The sequence below is a fragment of the Ambystoma mexicanum genome, chromosome 4p (genome assembly GCF_040938575.1).
Source record: "Ambystoma mexicanum isolate Mex_15411 chromosome 4p, UKY_AmexF1_1, whole genome shotgun sequence".
Taxonomy (NCBI): Eukaryota; Metazoa; Chordata; class Amphibia; order Caudata; family Ambystomatidae; genus Ambystoma; species Ambystoma mexicanum.
In genome coordinates, this window is record NC_090927.1 from 1,250,418,422 (window position 1) to 1,250,437,256 (window position 18,835).

The following is an 18,835-nucleotide window of genomic DNA, read 5'->3' on the forward strand; positions in this document are numbered from 1 at the left end:
TCACAGGACTGAGGTTATCTTTATCCTTGACTTTATCCCTGTCATTTGAAAGAAGTCGTTTCGATACCCCATATTGGAGGATACATGTGGTTCCAAGACCATGATGGGGTCTGTGAGAACCTGAGGGACAACTTTGCCCGATACACACAAGCCCCCTGCAAATACTAGACGGAGGTTCTTCATCATCAAAGACAGTTTTCTCCTTTACTACGCCGAGAATGAGAAGTGAAACTTTGAGAGCAATAAATACTTCAATATACATCCCAAGGGTGTCATACCTCTGGGCGGCTGCATCGTTGACGCCAAAGATGAACCCAACATGCCCTACGCAATGATTATTTCCCACGAAGACTTCCACGGGCCACCCACTCGCCCTGATGAAGGCGGTTTACGTAGAACAAAATGTATCCCTCAGAAGCATTTCCAAATGGGATAATTTTTCCGCCGAAACGTGTACTATGTGCAAGGGGGCTGTATTGATCCATATGTCTGATTAGTACTCATTTTACCAACATCCTTAGGCCAGCATTTGTATTTCACAAGCTGACCCAGTTCCCCCTGCCACGTTGGCACCTGCAAGATGAGATGCTTCCTTGTATAGAAGCATCTCCCTAGGTAACTCCAGGACCTATATAACTACAGGTCCAATAAATCTTTTCGATTCCCACATGTATCATAGATGGAACATGTTCTAAAACTCAGAACCATACAATCATTTGTGAATATTTCACGCCTAAATACTCTCCATTCAGCAAACACTAAAAGGCCTGAATGGGTATTTCTTTCATGCACCTTATTAAGCTATTGTTGTCTAGATATAAAAATGTGTCCCATATATATTGCTTCCAAATATGTTTTTTTGATTTTCTCATGTACCCCACCAAGTTATTCGTTGTTTAGATTATTGTAATTTGTCTCATACACATTGTTTACAAATTGTGTTTCTTTGATGTTTTTTTGTCTTAACATAAACCTTGTATGTTCACAACCTTTGACACGTGTGAGTTTCCTTATTTGACCTTTCTTCTTTCTGGACAGACCTTATGGGTTACTAACTTAGGGATTTAATCCATTAGTATAATTATACCAGGCTCCCCCACTTTCATTTGTTTCATTTATTGATAAAAATTGGGTATAAACCTGGAAGGTAGCAGTTCTACTTCTTTTTGTTTTTGTATTTTCGTCCAGAGGGAGGCACCTGCAGATAACAGATCTATCCCCCACACTCTGCCTGGAGAAGCGTCTGACCCTCAAGAGTTTGAGGTAGCTAAACAAAGGGCTCTTCGCTTTAGTGACCCTAACCTAAAAATAACAAAGAACGCGCATAAGGTGGCCTCAAACAGTCAAAGTAGGCTTCTTGTCTGAAATCTATATAACATGTTAAATATTCTGGGCCTAATTTCAGCATTTCTGCTGCTTCCATCAGTTTCGGCCTAGTTATGATGTTTACTTTTTCCTTTAGCCTAGATTTGACAACCCCAACAATAGTATGCAAGTTCTCCCAAAGCACTGATTCATCTAAACTAAACAGGGGATGCTTTGACCCTCCTCCCCCGTGTCCAAAACACATTACATTGCTTCTCGATAGTACCCAACCCTTCGGTACTCCATAGCCTTATCCAGTATAATAATGGGTTCAGTGCGGCCTGCTCTCCAATCATATACACATCAAGCTCCAAGTGCATCAATAAATTCAGTGAACTCACAAGAATATGAAGGAGGTACTTATTTTCCACTCTTGCTAGGGCTATTTGGTTCCTATAACCCCACAATTCCGCACCATAGAGACTTGCTAGTATAGCCTGCTTACGGTACAGTTGTAGAGCTGGAGCAATTGCACCTCTACAATGTCTAGCATGAAAAACTGTGCCCCAGAATATTTCCCCAAATTGGTACAGGCCTGGTATAGGTGGGCAGCCCAGAAACCGTCTCATGGAATCTAATTCCAAGATAGTCGAAGGATAGTACTTGTTCTAGGCTTTTCCCCCTCTACCACTGTCAAGATTAAAATGCTTGGAATACCGGGGCCTGAAAACCAGACTATCAATGAACGCCAGGAACCCCCAACCAGGTCTCAACACCTCAAAGTCACCATCAACCCTCATTGAAGGAGTTAAAACACCCCACAAAAATGAGACCCAAAACCTCAGAAATCCACTTAAAAACCAATCGGATTAGCAAGCAAACAGACTACAAAAAAAGACAGAGGAGATATCAGAGGAACCATCGAACTACACACAATGAATGTACCCGTCCCAAAACACAAAATCGCAAAACGAAGAGAACATCAACCCAAACATTTCTAAGAAGCGAAGCTATATTAGAACCCATCACACCCAAACACTCCTTTCATAACAAGGGATTGGTAAACACACTACTCAAACAAAACAAAAGATGCCCCCACATAGAATCTACTGAAACTTCTCAACCAAGAGACAGATGAAACGTCAGCAAACATCGAAGCACCCTGCCACACCCAACCTGGGGATAAACAACCCACAGAACTCCCACTGGCCGCACAACCAGTGTGTATTGGGTTGCATCGGTGTGTATTGGGTTGCAGATGGGTTGATTGCGTGCACTGGCTTGGCTTGTTGCATCTGTAAAGGTAAGGTCCAATGCCTGGGTTGTTTGTTTCATGTGAATGTCTTATGTTGGCTGGGTGTTTTATGTGTAAACTGGCTGGCATTTCGGGTTGCGGTTGAGCGCACTGGATTGTGTATCCATAAGGGTTAGGTCCAGTGCCTGGCATTGTTGTTGTATGCAAGTGCTAGTTATGTTGGGTTTGTGTGTGTAGTTTGGCTGGGCCATGGGCCTAAATAGTACAAGGAATGAGTATAGGAGGGGAGCAGGTGCCAGGTGGTTAGTACATTATGTCCTATGTTGTAGAGTTCATTAAGGATGTGAAGTGCATCGGTCTCAGTGCTGTGTCCAGGTTGAAAGCCAGTTTAGAATGGGTTTAGTAGGTTGTTTGTGGTGTTGGAGTTGGTTAGTGACAAATCATTCCCTGATTCTGGTGAAGTATGGCACGAGTGATGGGATTATGGGGGGTTAGGGGAAGTTAGAGACATTGTTTTGAGGAGGGGTGAGATTTGACCAATTAGGAGTGCAGAGGAGATAGTACTATGTTGAGCCAGTGGGGAGCGAGGGTGGTGATGCAGTTGGATGCAGCTTGAGGTGGGCGTTCATTATCCAGGAAGTGTACAGGTTTTCATTTGGAAATTAAGGGGTGATGAGGGTATCTGTACCGATGGGGTGGAATGCGTCCCATGTCTTTGGAATGTTCGAGAGCTTGGGGCGGGGGGTGCAAAGGGGCAGGATTGCGTGGTGTTGTGTATTTATGTTTTAGTCGTCCATGAGCGAGTTGCAAACTGAAGTGGATGGTGGACTGGAAGGTGGTTTGGAGAGGGAGTTGACCATATTGAATAGGTTATGTACATTTGGTGTGAGAATGAGTTCTTGCAGATAATGGGTGGCTTTGGCATTGTCTATGGCTGGTTTGCATTTCTTGAGGTGGTTTTCTGGTGTCGGAGCATGGGTTCTTTTGCCAGCCTTTTTATAGGTATCTGGCTTCCTGCTTGATTGGGAGGAGGGAGCAGTTGAACCATGGTTTATGGTGGGGGCTTCAGGGTTTTTGTGATTGAAGGGGGATCATTTTGTTGAGTGCCTTTGTGATGGTGTTCTAATTGTTGACGAGCGGAGGAATGTCTGTAATGGGTTTGGTTTCACTTGCTGGGGCTCGGGGGGCATCTTGTGTGGTAGAGTCACTGTACAGGGGATAGCAAAGTGGACTGACCACAACACCCACGTTTTATTTTCCACAGAAGCATGACTCTTGCGGTCTTTTCTCAATGACCACTAGCTTGAACAACTGCAGTGCAGGCAGCTACTACTTTGTCCTCCGAAGGACACAGCAGGGTCTTCAAACTAGAGGGGAGCTGAGAGCAATTGAGGGGAGCTGGGAGCAATTTAACTTCTGGATAGGGCCTAGAAGAGCCTGGTGCGCTTGACAATTACGAAGAGCCATCTTTGGTTCCCCAGGCCCACTGATGCAGAACAAACATATCTGAATGTAACTGTGTATTTGGGATAATATATACCAATTCAAACCCATCTGTAAGACATTTAAAGCATAATGTGTGTGTGAAACTCAACTGTATTCTCCCACCCACTCTCTCCCTCGGGATCTTCCATTCAGATGGCCAGCAAAGGGCCATCGCTTTTGAATCCCGACCCTGGGGGTGGACAAGGAAGGGAGGATCACCTAAGTGGAGGGTCACAAGGGATTGGGAGGAGGATACCTAAGGGCGAGCTATGGTATTTCCCCAGTCCCAAAACCACCCTAACCTACTCTCCCTCTGCCTTTATGGGGCATTTCCAATCTCACCTCAACTCCCCCTCCCCATTTGCAACACATATGAGACGAGGAAGAAACAACCAAGATCAGTAAAGATTACCCATAGGAATAGCATGGGGAAAATTAGGGCAACCTATCATAGAAACAACTCCCGTTGTCCCACTTATACAGTCAGTCAGGCAGGGCAGGCATTGGCTAGTAACCATTCACACCTGACTCAACTGGACTGGTCTTTTCACTATAAAAGGTGTGGTCTGACACAGGTGTATGAGCGAGTAGGAGAGCAAGCCGGAGAGTGAGCTGAGAGGAGAACCGAGATGCCAGAGTTGCCCAGGCCAGGACCAGAGGCCAGGAACAGGGATGCTGCGACGCTGAGTAACTGCGGTGCGAGAAAGCAGAAGCGTGGCGAGGGAGCCGCGTCTCCAGGGAGCCAAGATGGGTCTGCGTATGGGAGCCGTGAGGCGTGCTGGTGCCCTGCAGAACCTGTGTATGCGACTGCTTGTTCCCCAGGGCCAGTGAGACAGCCCAGGAGGGTCCAGAGGGACAGGTGGTGCAACCCTGACCTCAGAACAAAGTGCCCCGTGGAGCTGAAGCACAGAAGTCAGCCCGGTGAGTCTGAAAGCATTGCAGAGCCGTGTTGTAAAGAACGTGATACATAGTAACTCTGGAAATGCGTAAGAAAGAGGACTACGTTTGAGGGAGTGTTCAATTGAAGCTAAGGGAAAGACATTGATACTAGTAACAGTATAAAGGGAAAGCGTGTAACTGGGAAGACACGCGTGTGTGCAAGAAGAAAAAGTAAAATTGGACAATTAATTAATGTGAATGGCAAGGGGGCTAGAAGCCCGTGAAAAAGGTGCAAGAGGCACGAAAGGAAAGAATAATGCAAAAAGGGTGCGAGTGACCCGGAAAGTGAGAAACAAGCACAGGGGTGCGTGGTAAAGTGAAAGAAGCGTGCAAGAGGCATGTCAAACAAAGGAGTACAGGACAGTGGAAGTGTGAATGAGAAAGGGAAAGGAGCATGTTAAAATAAAGGAGGGTCCGAGTGGTCGTGTTGAGGAAAAGCAAAGAACCTGGTATTTTCGAAAGCCTCATATTCTACCCCATGAGAGGATGGCATGTATGAAAGCATATTATATATGGAAAAGGCACATCCTGAACAGATAAATTGGTGTTTGCAACTACAGGGGCCTAAGCTTGAGGAAGGGTGCCCTGAGAGATCAAGAAAGAACTGCGAAACATATTGCTTTGTGTTTTGAAAGCAGGAAGAGGCCTGAGCTTGGGGAAGGGAACCCTGCAAGGCCCGTTGAGGAAAGTAAAGTGAACAAGTTGAAGCTTGGGGACGGGAACCTCAAGGAAAGACATTGAAGGTATTGGAATTCACTGTAATGGCCCTGTGGAGAAGGTATTTGGAACAGCCCTGTTCAATGTGTACATCTTTGTGACATTGACCAAATTGCACCTGGTGAGAAGACCACTTGAAACGAAATCTGGTTTTGCCATTTTTGGCGAACCGCTATTTTTCCTTTTCAAAAAGACTTCCCATCACATTTTTTGTAAAGCGTGAGCACAAGTATAGGTTTAAACACAGACTTGTTTTGCCTCATTAGACAACGACGGCCATTAGAAACATCAGTTAAGGGAACCATTCCTTTAGAGTTGGGGCCAGTCAGGCATTCCACCAACCAAGGAACCTTAGTAAATTAAGGTTTTAAAACGAATACTTTTGAGTCTGTGTCTGTTTTGATACCATGTCTGCCTCACAGGTCATAAATAATGGACAAAAACATATCTTTGCATTTTATGTGGACCTTAGCTTTGCAGAACTATGTACTGGGGACAGTGGTAGCTCGTGGTCACTGGTTAATGCAGGATACCCTGGAGCTACATTTAGCTCTTGCTCATCTAATCTTAATTTCGATACCTGCATAGACCTAGTCAAACGCACATGGATATATTTTTTGGACCAAGTTTGGTACGATTGCTAAGAAAGATAGTTAAATCTGGGTCCATGATTTTATATTATCCAAGGTTAGGTTACCATAGGCTTTGCCCATGTGGTATGCCCTTGATTATTTTAACAGCAGCCCAAGGTCGTACCGCCCACCGAACAAAATATCAGGGCAAGTTTGCTTTTTCATACAGTGTTAACAAGTCACCTTCAGGTAGGTTCCATCTAAATCACAAGCAAGGCTAGGGCAAGCAAATTAATTATATCAGTGGTGGCACACAGGAACAAACATTCAGTTGAAATGTTACGGAAGGCTAAAGTTTAATTGCAGACAGATCCTCTTTGCCAATGTCATTAGGGATGCCAAGAAAAACTTGCAGGTTATATTGTTCTATTTCTACATTCAAAATGTATAGAAAAACTAAACAGATAAAAATTGCCACATGATTGTTACTGGAGGAAAAAATATGGACAGGAATCAGCAATCCCAGGTGCCTTTTTGTATTATAAAAGTTGGCGAGAAGTAAAGAAAAACCACCATACCCCAACAAGTATTGAAATCAACTGACAAATGCCAACACTATTCACGCTCATATGCATTTGTACTCCTAACAGAATCTGCGTTATATACAGGAAATTACCATCAAAAACCAAATACTTGCACCACTGCCAAGGTACATAGTCCTCTGCAGTGCACCGTTAACCGATGTCGAAATCTGACAGACCCAGTCTGTTATCCTTCTGGCCATCCAAAGTTTTGAAAATTCTAATCAAAACTCCCGTCAGTAGCTGGTGCTCCTGACACTATTCTAGAGCACAACACAACCGTCAATAAAAAGACTTTACAAACAAAGCCGAAGAATAGATTTTATCCCAACTGTACCCCCTCTACCCACCCTCCAGCCCCAAATAACCCATCACCACTAAAAATGTTATGTGCAAAATTCATACTCACCAGTATATACATAGAATTGAGGTGGCAGGCGACTTTATAGCTGGCTAGCACACAAAAAACATTACATACCTGTATTCTTCTTTCTGATGCTTGTATCTGCTTAGATTCACAAGCTTTGCATGGGCAACATCAGGTTGGTCCCAAGCACCACATGACCTCCCCCCATACTAGGAAACAGGACGTTAATGGGGCATCCCTGCAACACCAGCCCCACTGCGACATGCACAGCACCCACGATCCATCACGCGTCAAGTTCCCCCGATTGTTATTTTTCTGACTTAAGTGTGCATGAAGTGTGAGTAATTGTTTGGAAAACCTCACATAACCCTGTTGTCTGTGATGACTTCTACTCCCAACGAGGGGAGGATGGGCGGGCGCATGAGAATCTAAGCAGAGCATCAGAAAGACTATTTGAATATTTGTCGTCTGAGGCTTGTGGAGCTGCTTAGACCCACATGCTTTGCATAGACTAGCAAGCAGTACCTGATGAAGACGGTAGGTTGATAGAAGGAACAGACAAATGTTTTAGCAATGTCAAGTGCTCCTAGTGCATTTTGTGTATTACTCCATTCAAGAGTGGGGTTAGGAGGAAAAGTGTATACAAATATCCCTGACGAACTAATCCACAGCATGATGTCCTTGGAACCTGGAGGCGTAGTAAGCATTTTGCATTTTCTTTTGGGACAAAGATGTGCAATTACCCCATCGTGTAAAAATGCTGCTTAATATATCTGGATGCAACTCCCACTTGTGTTCTGAGGGTTGTTTTCTGCTTAGCGCGTGACAAGGCAGTTGTGTTCCACTGGAACATGCTGTGCTTGGAGATTTGTCCCTCTGTGGAGACTCCGTCTCCAGATATTCTGTAGCAGTCTTGTTTGTTGATGTAAAACATGGCTGTCCATGTTTAATGAGCAGATTTCTCCCCCTCAAGTGATGTTGAAATGCTTGAAGTGGCTTGTAAACTACTAGTAGGTCTAGAATATTTAGGTGTTGCTTTTACGACTAAGGCGTAGATAATGGGATCCCCATCCGGAGAGCGACGTGTCTTTTGTGATGCGTGTTGGCGGATTGACAGTTTTCCTTCTAACATTTTCTTTTGTCCACAATCATAGTGCCAATACCACTGTTTGCAAAACTTTCACAAGAACGTCCCCGATTGCCCTTTGCTTGCGATCTCTCTTTTGCTAAACACACTGTGGTACTGGATGGATATGTAAACTTTTGTGAGGCACAATGAAGATGCATGACACCATCATGCCAAGTAGGTGCATTACCTTTCAGACTTATCCGTCAACCGGCAGCATAACAAGGGATTAGCTTTAGTAGGTTTTCAACACTTTCGTTGGGGGGGGGAATACTAAGGTGTCTTGTATGAATCAGTGCTCCTAGTAACTGTGTTTGCTGTCTGGGTATTAGACTGGACTTCCTTTTGTTTATCGAAAAAGCCCAGCTGATGCAGAAGATCTATTGTCTTTTGCATATTTTTCCAACATATCTGTTGTCTCTCCAGTTACCAGCCAGTCGTTCAGATAAGGGTACACTGAATTGTACTTGTCATTTGTATAGCACCAATTTTACTGGAATGCTTTCTCTGCGTAGATGCGCTGCTACCACTGCTACAACCTGTGTGAATACTCTAGGGGCTGTTACGATCCCGAAGGGAAGCACCTTGAATTGGTAATGAACAGGACCAATCTTGAACCTTAGAGATGCTTTTGATGCGCTGGCAGCATTGAAATTCGAAAGTATGCATCTTTCATATCCAGTGTTGCCATGAAGTCTTCCCTTTTGAGCAGATGGGTGAAATTCTGCAAAGTTGTCATTTTGAATTGTTTGCTGGTCTCAGATTGAGCACCAGTCGTTTTGTCTTTCTTTGGAACAAGGAATTACACAGAATAAACACCTTTGTTTACCTCTGTTAGTGAACAAGCTCTATGGCTCCATTTTGTAGTAGGGTTTCTTCTTCGGCTTCTAGAATCTGTAGATGTTCTCACTTTATTCTCCTATGCCTCAGAGGACGATCACATGGTTGTTCTGGAAATTCCATGCAATACCCTTCCTTTTCCCTTTTGACAACAGAGTTGACTGATGTGATCCCCCCCTCCCATACGTGGGCAAATGAGGTTATGTGACCGCCCTACTGGAGTGACATGGGAGTGGACCTGAAATAGGGAGTCATTGCTATGAGAATGTAGCCAGAGGTCTAGTTGCTTTGTCTCTGTCCTCTGCTACACCCTCTTCTAAACAGTCTGTGAAATGAAGACTGATGTTGATTGTGGACACTAGTTGGTAAACCATGTACTGGAACCTGCACCACAGCCAGAGTGTCCTGAAGACCTTGGGAAGCTATGCCCAAAAAATCTACGGTAGTTGGAATGTTAAGCCCCAATGTTTTTCTGCAGAGCATCATCCACTGACTTTCCAAACAAGGCATTGTTTCCCATGGGCATGTTTAAGAGTGTAGTCCGGGTCACCAGTCTAAAAAAGAGCTCCATAGCCATATACACCAAAGAGCGCCTTCTACAACTATGCTACCAGCAGTCTCTGCAGCATCAAGTGTGTTTTTGATGACTACATTAGCAGTTTGCTTACCCTCGGCTCTAATGCTCTAAGCACTTTGGACTTTAGGGGCTCATGAACGCCACTAGTGAGACCTTCTATGTGATCCTATTGTGCTCAGTTAAAGCTGTACATCAGAGTTGTGTTATTGGTGATACGCATTTGGTAAGCCGCACTGATGTTGCCACCGTCTTCCCCAGGGCATAAGTCGTCTTACTCTCATCAGGAGATGCCCGTGATGTGGCTTAAGGTGTCCCATGGTGCACGGGATGCTTAAGGGCAGAGTTGACAAATGGCTTATGGGTTTCAATCAGTTTTTCAGGAATGGCCCAGAGGCCATTCATGTTGAATTGGTAGTCGTATAGAATAGTAAGTCTGGGCGGATATAATATGTATTGCCAGTTCAAAGGGAACTGGTTTGTTCCTCCCTCTCCTTATATTGTTTAAGTGTCCTTGCAAAGACCATTTGCATCACGTTTGGTGGTAAAGGTCCCCAGCCAGTTGGAACTTGTAATGAATTACGTTTGTTGTGTGAATGTGTAACCTGACCTAGCATGGAAAAATCCCAAAAAGGGGTGTGCTGTAAATATGAGCTAATGCAAACATATGTATGTTGAAAGGGGATGGTAGATAAATAAATGTGTCCAATGAGAGCGTGGGAATTAAAGATTACATTTCTTTGTATAGGTTTGACCAAATGTTTGTGTCGGGGTTTGATTTGTAATAAAATATGTGGGAGTGCTTTAACTGTTGCAAAATGTATACAATGTGTAAACTTGTGTGGTTCCAGGAGACTCAGGTTAGTTTGACTCCACGGCGTCATCTAGATCCTCTGGGCCGTTTGTACAACAAATTTGCTTTACGGACAAACGTGTACTCGCTCCTTAAAAAGGTGGGCCTACTTTGGGTTAAGGGGGTCGGAGGTCCATCCACACAAAAAGTTGATAAAAAAATACACGTTCATTTCCACCATACCACTATGATGGCGAAAATAATGAGAATGGACCTTGGAAACCGGCGAGAAAGTGTAGACATTGGCATAAATTATGTAGTTAAGATAAAGGACTTAAACAGAGAGGCATATGAAACAAAAATTGAGGTGTAAATTAGCGGTCCAAATAGTGTTTTCTGTTTAGGCATTTTCTAAAGTGCAATTAATCTCTCCAAAGCTTTCAGTTTTTAATTCTTTATTGCTGCTTATTTATATCCTTTCTTTCACTATGCATATACTATAACGTATATGGATCAGTAGTTGAGATAGCTTGTACTACGTGTCAGAAACCTGAGAGTGTCTCACCCGCTGGTCCCCGGATATCTGTCATCCAAGTGACCAGGACACGGCCATCGCTTTTGGATCCAGTTCCGGGGGATGGACCAGTGCGGGAAGATCACCTGGGTGAGAGGTCCTCGGAGTGGGACACCGGATGGCGAGCCACGGTATCCCTTTCCCTGTAACACCTTTACCCCATCCTACCAGGTAGGATACCCCCCTGCACCCCTTTTACAACACTAACACTTTCTAACGGACAGCTCGCTATGAGAGAAAACGGACTAACACTGAGCCGTATACCTGACATGTCCCAATATGGTCAGGCAGGGTCGGGCAATTCCCGACCATCTCACACAGCTGACTTCCATTACACTTCACCACACGGGTAAAAGGGGGAGTATGGGAGCACACCCTGAGCAAGGCAAAACACACGAAGAAGCAGCAGTACCAAGACGGCAGTTTAACACAAGGAGAAAGACAGCAACACCGAAGGGTATCACAAGGAGGGAAGTGCCCTTGACCTCAAAGCGGGGAGAATCGCTTGCCGCCGTGGTACTGTCTTTGGCTCCTACAACAAAGCAGTGCCAGTGAAATCAAACACAGCCAATGAGTTGGGGAGACTGATACCAAACGTGTCTGTATTGAAGCCAAGGTTGCAAGCGGCTACATTGTATGATGAACGCTCAAGTGGGACGGTGTATGACCCGCATGTGATAACCGAAGCAAGTGCAAATTGAACAGATGAGTGATTGAATTTTGAAACCAAGATACGATACGCTTGACCATGCGGTCCGGGACCGCATGTGTGCTCATTTCGAAGGTCTCCAAGGTATCCATCTGAGAGTTGAGAAAGGAGAAAGAGTTGTGCACAATCGAAAATCTTCAATGTTGATACTGCAAAGCAAGTTGATGACAAAATAGAGAAAGTTGGTCCGAGCCCGAACGAGGGAGATCAATTGAAAGCTTTGGGATAAAGCAAGTGTGTTAAAGTGAATTAAATTGTTCCAAGCACCGGCGGCGAAAGACCGATTGATCATTGTGTTAAAACTGATCTGGGCCCGGCTGAGGGGGATCCAAGGTTAATAGTGAATTACCTAAGAAATTCAGTAAGTGTAAAATTCTGAAGAAGAAAATAACTTGTTTGTTCGTCGCATCAGGTCCTCTGCAAGAAGAGACTTTGGAAAGCAAAGGGACTTGGGCACAAAAGGCCCTGATGCTAATGTTTGAACTGCACTCTTGTGCTAGAGAAGCCAGAGACTGCTACGCTAGAGCGTACGGCCTTATCCTATGCAGAAAACGTGGGGAAGGGAGGCCAACGGCCTGAACATCCCAACATATCATTTTTTGAACACTTTTCATTTTCATAACATCGTTTCCCTCACTATTTGTATACAACAGTAAGGATTGGCAATAGGTTTATTAGTATAATCCCTTTTATTTTGACAAACCACTAGGACTGCATTAATATTATTTGATGATCGTAGCTTGCTCCCATCTATAGATTTATGATTAGATAGGCGTTTTTCAAACCCTTTTTGAAGTTCAATAAACCCCCTTGAACTGTGGTCACTTGTGTCTGTCTTACTGTTGATACCATGTCTTCCTTAGCCACGCAGAATATGAACACAGCTTTCATCCAAAGAAAAGTTCATAACTTAATTAGGCGATCATTCATTTGCAACATTTTTGACTGGCATAGAACTGTAGATATTGGACAATAGACAGGATTGATCTTATAAACCAAATAATACATTTTCAAATTATTGGTACCACCATTGGCCATGCCCCCCTGAATGATGATAGCGCTAATTTTGGAATTTGTTCTTCGACATATTCCTTGCAAGTACTGGAGCTTATACGAATCATCTTTAGCACCAATCTTGTGCGCCTGGTTCTAAAGGCCTCTAGAACTGACAGCATCATAGAACCCAGTCTACAAAAAAATGCTCATGCTCTGATCCTGTTAATTACTGGATACTGGCTATGCTGGATGTGTCTTCCAAAATATTTGCACACGTTCTATTAGAAGATCTGAACACTTGGATACACACCAATAAGATCATCCCCATTAACCAGACAGGGTTTTAGGAAGTATTCCAACACGCTGGATAATGTTCTTGCCTTGGTGACCATCATTCAGCAGGCATAGAATACCTGCTTGCAATCAGTATATCTGTCATTCGTAGACTTCAGCCCGGCGTTAGAAAGGGCTTCTGTGCCGTAAACTCATTTGGTGGAATATTCTCTTGGGCTGCTAAGAATGATCGTAGCTCTTCTTTGCTCCACAAGAATGTGCGTTAGGCTTAACAGGCAAAGTAAGATCCAGAGTGGATTCATGAGTTAGGCAGGGGTGCATTCTCGCTCCCACACATTTTAACTTGTATCTCTCTGATCTATCCTCATCTCCAGTTTCCTCCTAGACTTAGCAACTCTTCCATTAACTGGCTAGGCTTTGCTGATCTTGTTCTACTAGAGAGCACACCCAACGTGTTACATGAACAACTATGATTACTCAGTGAATACACCAAACTCAATGGTCTCCAAATGAATACCAACAAAACCAATACCAGGGGCCTCATTACGACCCTAGCTGTCGTTATCTGGCCAGACGTGCATACCCGCGAGCAGACCAGGATGCTAACAACGGACCCGTCATTAACGGGTCCGTTGTTAGCATCCTCCCCATTCCCATTGAGCCCTATGCGGGCTCAAAAAGGAATGGGGACGTAACGGGTCCGGGTCCCCAAAATGGCAATTACCAGGCCCGCAAAAGTCAGAATGGCCCGGTAATTCCCTTTTTTCGGGACCGGACCCGAGTAAGGAGTTAGCCATGCCGGTAATGACGGCATGGCTACCTCCAAATTCGTAATGAGGCCCCATGTGTTTCCATACCCCTTGTCTAAAGAGAAGAAAATAAAAAAGTATGTCACATGGAGATTAAATGATCTAATTGTTGAACATGTCTTCGATTTTAAATACTTTCGCATCACCATTGAACAGCAGCTGAAATGGACTTTGCAACTCAACATTACCTTGCCTGTAGTTGAGAAACATGCTGGTGCACTTTGAGCCTTTGCATATAAACATGGTGGCTATTCTCTTGCCTCGAAACTGAAAGTTTATAAAGCCACAAATAGTCCCCATTTTGACCTATGGGACTGAAATATGGGTTCCCAAATTCAGCTGAGAACTGGATCTACTTGAAAGTAAATCCTTAAAATAATTAAGGCTACCGGCAGTCTCTCCTGTGAATTCATTCTATCTGAATTCAATCTGTGTAACGGTTAGCGCTACACTTGCTATAAGAACTTATTTATCATCACAAATGTTTGACTGCCCCAGATTCCTCTTTGCTATCTTGGACTTTAAATGGGTGCCTGGCCTTACTTCCATATACGAGAGGCAGTGTCATTGAGCATTTATTTAGTACTGCTAATGTCAGGAGCGTAAGGCGGGGCAACATTCCAGCTGACGTGAAACCATATTCTCTACAAGAAATGCGTAAAGAATTCTGTTCTGAACAGAACATATTTTGTTTGACTTAGTAACTAAAGTTAACAGTGCTGAATTTGTCAGCTATAGAATGAAACTTACATATACTCCTTCCTATTTTCTTTAAATTTCTTAACAAATATCTATGGACATATACAAAAATTAAAATTCAATCAAGTAAAATCTAGTGAAGTAATTGGTGGCAAAACTGGTATACCCAGAATAGTACGTTTTTGTAGATTCTCTGGTAATGATGTATTGTAAAGTGCGAAACATCCACTTACTAAGTGCAAAAGTTTTTTTGGGCCAATTTCATGTTAGGCAATGACCTTAATTTAATTTGTCATGTAACAAAGCTTTGGGTTTTAGTTTGTTAATTGATGAAGTTTGATCAACTCCTTTAGTGATCATAATAGATCTAAACACAAGCCTGTTGACTGAATCTCAGAGACATACTTCTATTGTTTTACTATGGTAAATGTATATAAAAAAAAAGTCATAATTACATTATACTAAATAAATAAAACTAAAAATATATTTAAATTGGGTATCTTTGAACTGCTGCAAGACATCTGGGTGGATGGGAGAAAGATATAAACTAGGGCCCAATTGCACAGTTGGGTGAGCCGAAAAATGATGCTTGTTTTGGAACCCAGCCATATAATTGATTTAATCATTGCCATAATCAAAGAAAACTAACAGAAAAAGCAAATAGGCCTCACAAATGTAAACGCATAGAGAAATATAATTGTGAATTTTCAACTCGGTCATATATTCTTTCCTGGACACTACCACTGTATCTGCTACTGCAAACAAAACAAGGCTGTTACAGTACCACACCATCAGAAGCCAGGGTGCCAAATTCAAAATATCTTTATGTGGTCCACAAGGAATTATTTGGTGGTTCATGCAGCAAGGCATCATTTTTCTTCATCCCTCCTGATCCACAACGAATACAGAAAAATGCATTAATTGGTTTAAGACCAATTTCTCTGAAGAGCTGGAAGTTGAAGAGCTGTTTCATGAATTGATGCCTATTTGGCGAAACTCTTTCCCACTCCCACCCTTAAGTTCACTTGGCGCCTGTAGGATTCCTAGTAAAGCACTCTTTCAGTATCCCATGCCACTGTCGTACGACTGCTCTGCCACATCCCTTCATGGGCACTGGCTTGCATGAATACATTATTATTTGAATGGATTGGTCTGACAAAACACCTTTTAAATTAAACCCATATGAATTTCAAAGTTCCTCCACCCTTAGTAAAGAAAACCTTAGACACAGTCACAAGTTACCAAAGTCGGACAGTATTTAGGTGAATTTACCAACAGACAGACATTTCAGTAGATGGGATGATTGAGAGGGAGAAAAAAGGAGAGAGTGACTAGGTGTACCATAAGGCCGTAGAAAAGCACATAGTAGCTTAGGATTTATTATAGGAGTTTAAATTGAACTAGCAACAGTGGATTGTTAATTGTTCAATTTTCACAACCACAAAGACATCCCAACACATTCAGCGGGCTTAGATTGCAAGTTCCACAAATTAGTAAACATTTACTAAGTTCTATGACAAACATGCAACACGCACTAAAATGAAAACCATTAGGTTTTACCTATGAAGATGATTGATGGCTGAAGTTCTCTGGCAACTGCAAATAATGCGCGTACTAGTTTCTCCCCTTCTCCTACCTAAGGAGAAATAAAATAATGATCAATGGACAATATTTACATTATAAACCAAATAATACATTTTCAAATTGTTTCAGTACTATACCATAGACAGATTTAGCACAAACGCTGACCAAATAACGTACCAAACACAATCTTCCTTAATCCAGTATGTCCATTCATGACAATGAATACAACCAATACAAGCAAAGCGCAACCTAAAGGTGTAAATGCATTTTAGTTATTTTTTTTCCACATAACATACCTGCATATATAAGCAATACATTAAACATAATCCAGTATAAAGCAAGCAAGTAAATCGCCATGCTGTCTGAGCGCGAGTTCCATTCTCCAGAGTCTTTTATCACTTTTCCCTATCCGACATAACTTTCCCCTTTTCTAACTTGGCTCCTCATAATTGTCATATCTTGCATATGGATGGATTTCTAAAATGTATCCAAAAACCTCTGCGTGCACCCTCTACTGCTATACACTGAGCAGCACTTTGAAAGACCATGTCGCAAATGTTGACCATTATACTCCCAAGGCTGAAATTCTTCCTGTAAACCAATTTGTGGAAAAACCAACTCCTTGGGGCCCCTGTTCTAGTTTGAGTCTTGGCAAAAGATAGCTTTCCCTTATCCTCAGGTTCCTAGGACTGCAGCGTGGTTTGTCACCTAGTGGTTTGTTTCCTCCCTCACAGTGTCTGGCGAAGGCCTGGTAGCGCTCATCAATGTGTTGCAGCACTCAGCCAGCTCTTAACACTTCCCTCAAAAGGCATTTCTCAAAGGGGTTCTCTTAGCCTTGGACGCCACACTGTTGAGCAGACTTTTGCCTTTGGGTATTTCAACAAAGTTGCCATGCTCCCTTTTCTTTAGCCTACGGACTGCTTTTTCACCATCAAACCTTCAACCCAGACCTTGCACCTCATCTCTGGCAGCTCTTCACAGCTTCCCTGAACTCTAAGGGTTGCATTACCAATATCCTCTTTGGCATCACTCCCATACCTAGTGAAGTGTGCTGTACCTCAGGCTCCTAGTCTGGCTATGTCTGTGCCTATGTTTTCCTTAGCTACAGCGAAACAATGCTTCAGATTTTCCTTGACTCGCAATGTGCTTCACGCCAAAACTCAAGCAACTAACTACCTCAAACCACTGGTGGAGGAGTCTCGCTGCTGTGTTTTGTATGGCTTGCAGGAAGGCAAGTGTGATGTTGAAAAATCCAGTGAGAAGAACATTGCCATAATCCATCTTATACAGAAACAGTACTTGGACTGTAGTGCAGAAATCTTCAGGGTGAAGGATTAATCAGATCTTGCGTAGCAGGTGTATTTGTAGATTGCATGTTTTGGAGACAGCAGCTATGTAGTGTGTGTAGGCAAGGTGGGGGTCAATGGTGAAGTCGAGGGATTTGAAAGGTGCAGAGAGAGAGAGAGATAAGTGTGGGTTGCCTGTGGCGCATTCTTTGATCCAAAGGATTGATGGGTTTGTGCCTGGGGGCAGATGAGGAGATATTATCTTCTGGAAGGAATGTGTTTGAGGACAATGTGGATTTGGCTGTGATTTGGCTGGCTAGTGGGCTTAAAAGACATGTTTAGGGAACATGTACAGTGGACACAGCCAAAGGCCATGGCTTGTGGCCCGGTAGTGTTCTAAAATATACAGTGGAATGCACAAAGGCTCACACTTGACAGGGCCACTGGCTAGTGGGTTCAAAAGAAACATACTGGGGAACATGTACAGTGGACAGGGCCGAAGGCCATGGCTAGAGGCCTGTAAGAATACTACGGTATAACAAAACCCTTGAAATAAAAAAATAAAAATAACTTTTGCTATAATGCAGTTAAATTGAGCAGATTCAATGCAGCAAAACCCTTGAAATTCAGCGGATGTGGGAAGCCATGACCAGCTTAACCCACATTCCCGTTGCAAACCCCATGAGCACATACATATCATAAGAGAAGGGATTCACAATGACACATATAATGGTATTACGGGGGACATCAACAGGAATGCGCCAAGTTAAGCTGGTCATGACTGCCTACATCCACTGAATGTCAATATATATCTCAAGCTGTTGAGTGTACCTCACCCCATAAATCTTGCAGATCCTGGTGAGCTTTCATTGGTATATTCAAGTGGAGAAAGTATTGGAAGGAAGACAAATTCCCTCTTGGGAAACCAGGTCCAAAAGGACTCTAGGTCTATCAAATCTTTAGACTCCTTGAAGAAAGTGGTGGTGGATCACTGAGCTCAAATTAATGACGTTGAATCAACAATTCATAACAAACTTGTACATGAATATTGACTTTTCGCGGTTATAGATCATTTAGGAAATTCAAGCAAATCACATACCAAGTCTAGGATTATTGCCCTAACCCCAATCGCTGAGTGAATTCAAGTGCCCAAAAGTCCTAGAAACAAAGCCTGTTCTCCACAGTGCCTAAATTAGCAAAACCAATAAAGAAAGAAAACTACAAAACAAAACTTACGATCAAAAAAGATTGAAAGAATTTTTTTTAAAATGCAACAATAAATGCGCACAGAAGAAAAAGTTTGAAAGAGTCAAAAATTAAAAGACTCGAG

The 18,835-nt window shown here is 43.1% G+C and overlaps 1 protein-coding gene across 2 annotated transcripts in view; it reads right to left on the bottom strand.

Moving 5' to 3' along the window:
- SPAST (spastin) overlaps positions 1–18,835 on the bottom strand; it is a 615,111-nt gene that overhangs the window by 275,848 nt on the left and 320,428 nt on the right. For both annotated transcript variants that reach the window (XM_069606914.1, XM_069606916.1), the window contains one exon: positions 16,196–16,271. In XM_069606914.1, the coding sequence (XP_069463015.1) occupies positions 16,196–16,271 (76 nt within the window). The remainder of the gene's footprint in view (positions 1–16,195; positions 16,272–18,835) is intronic.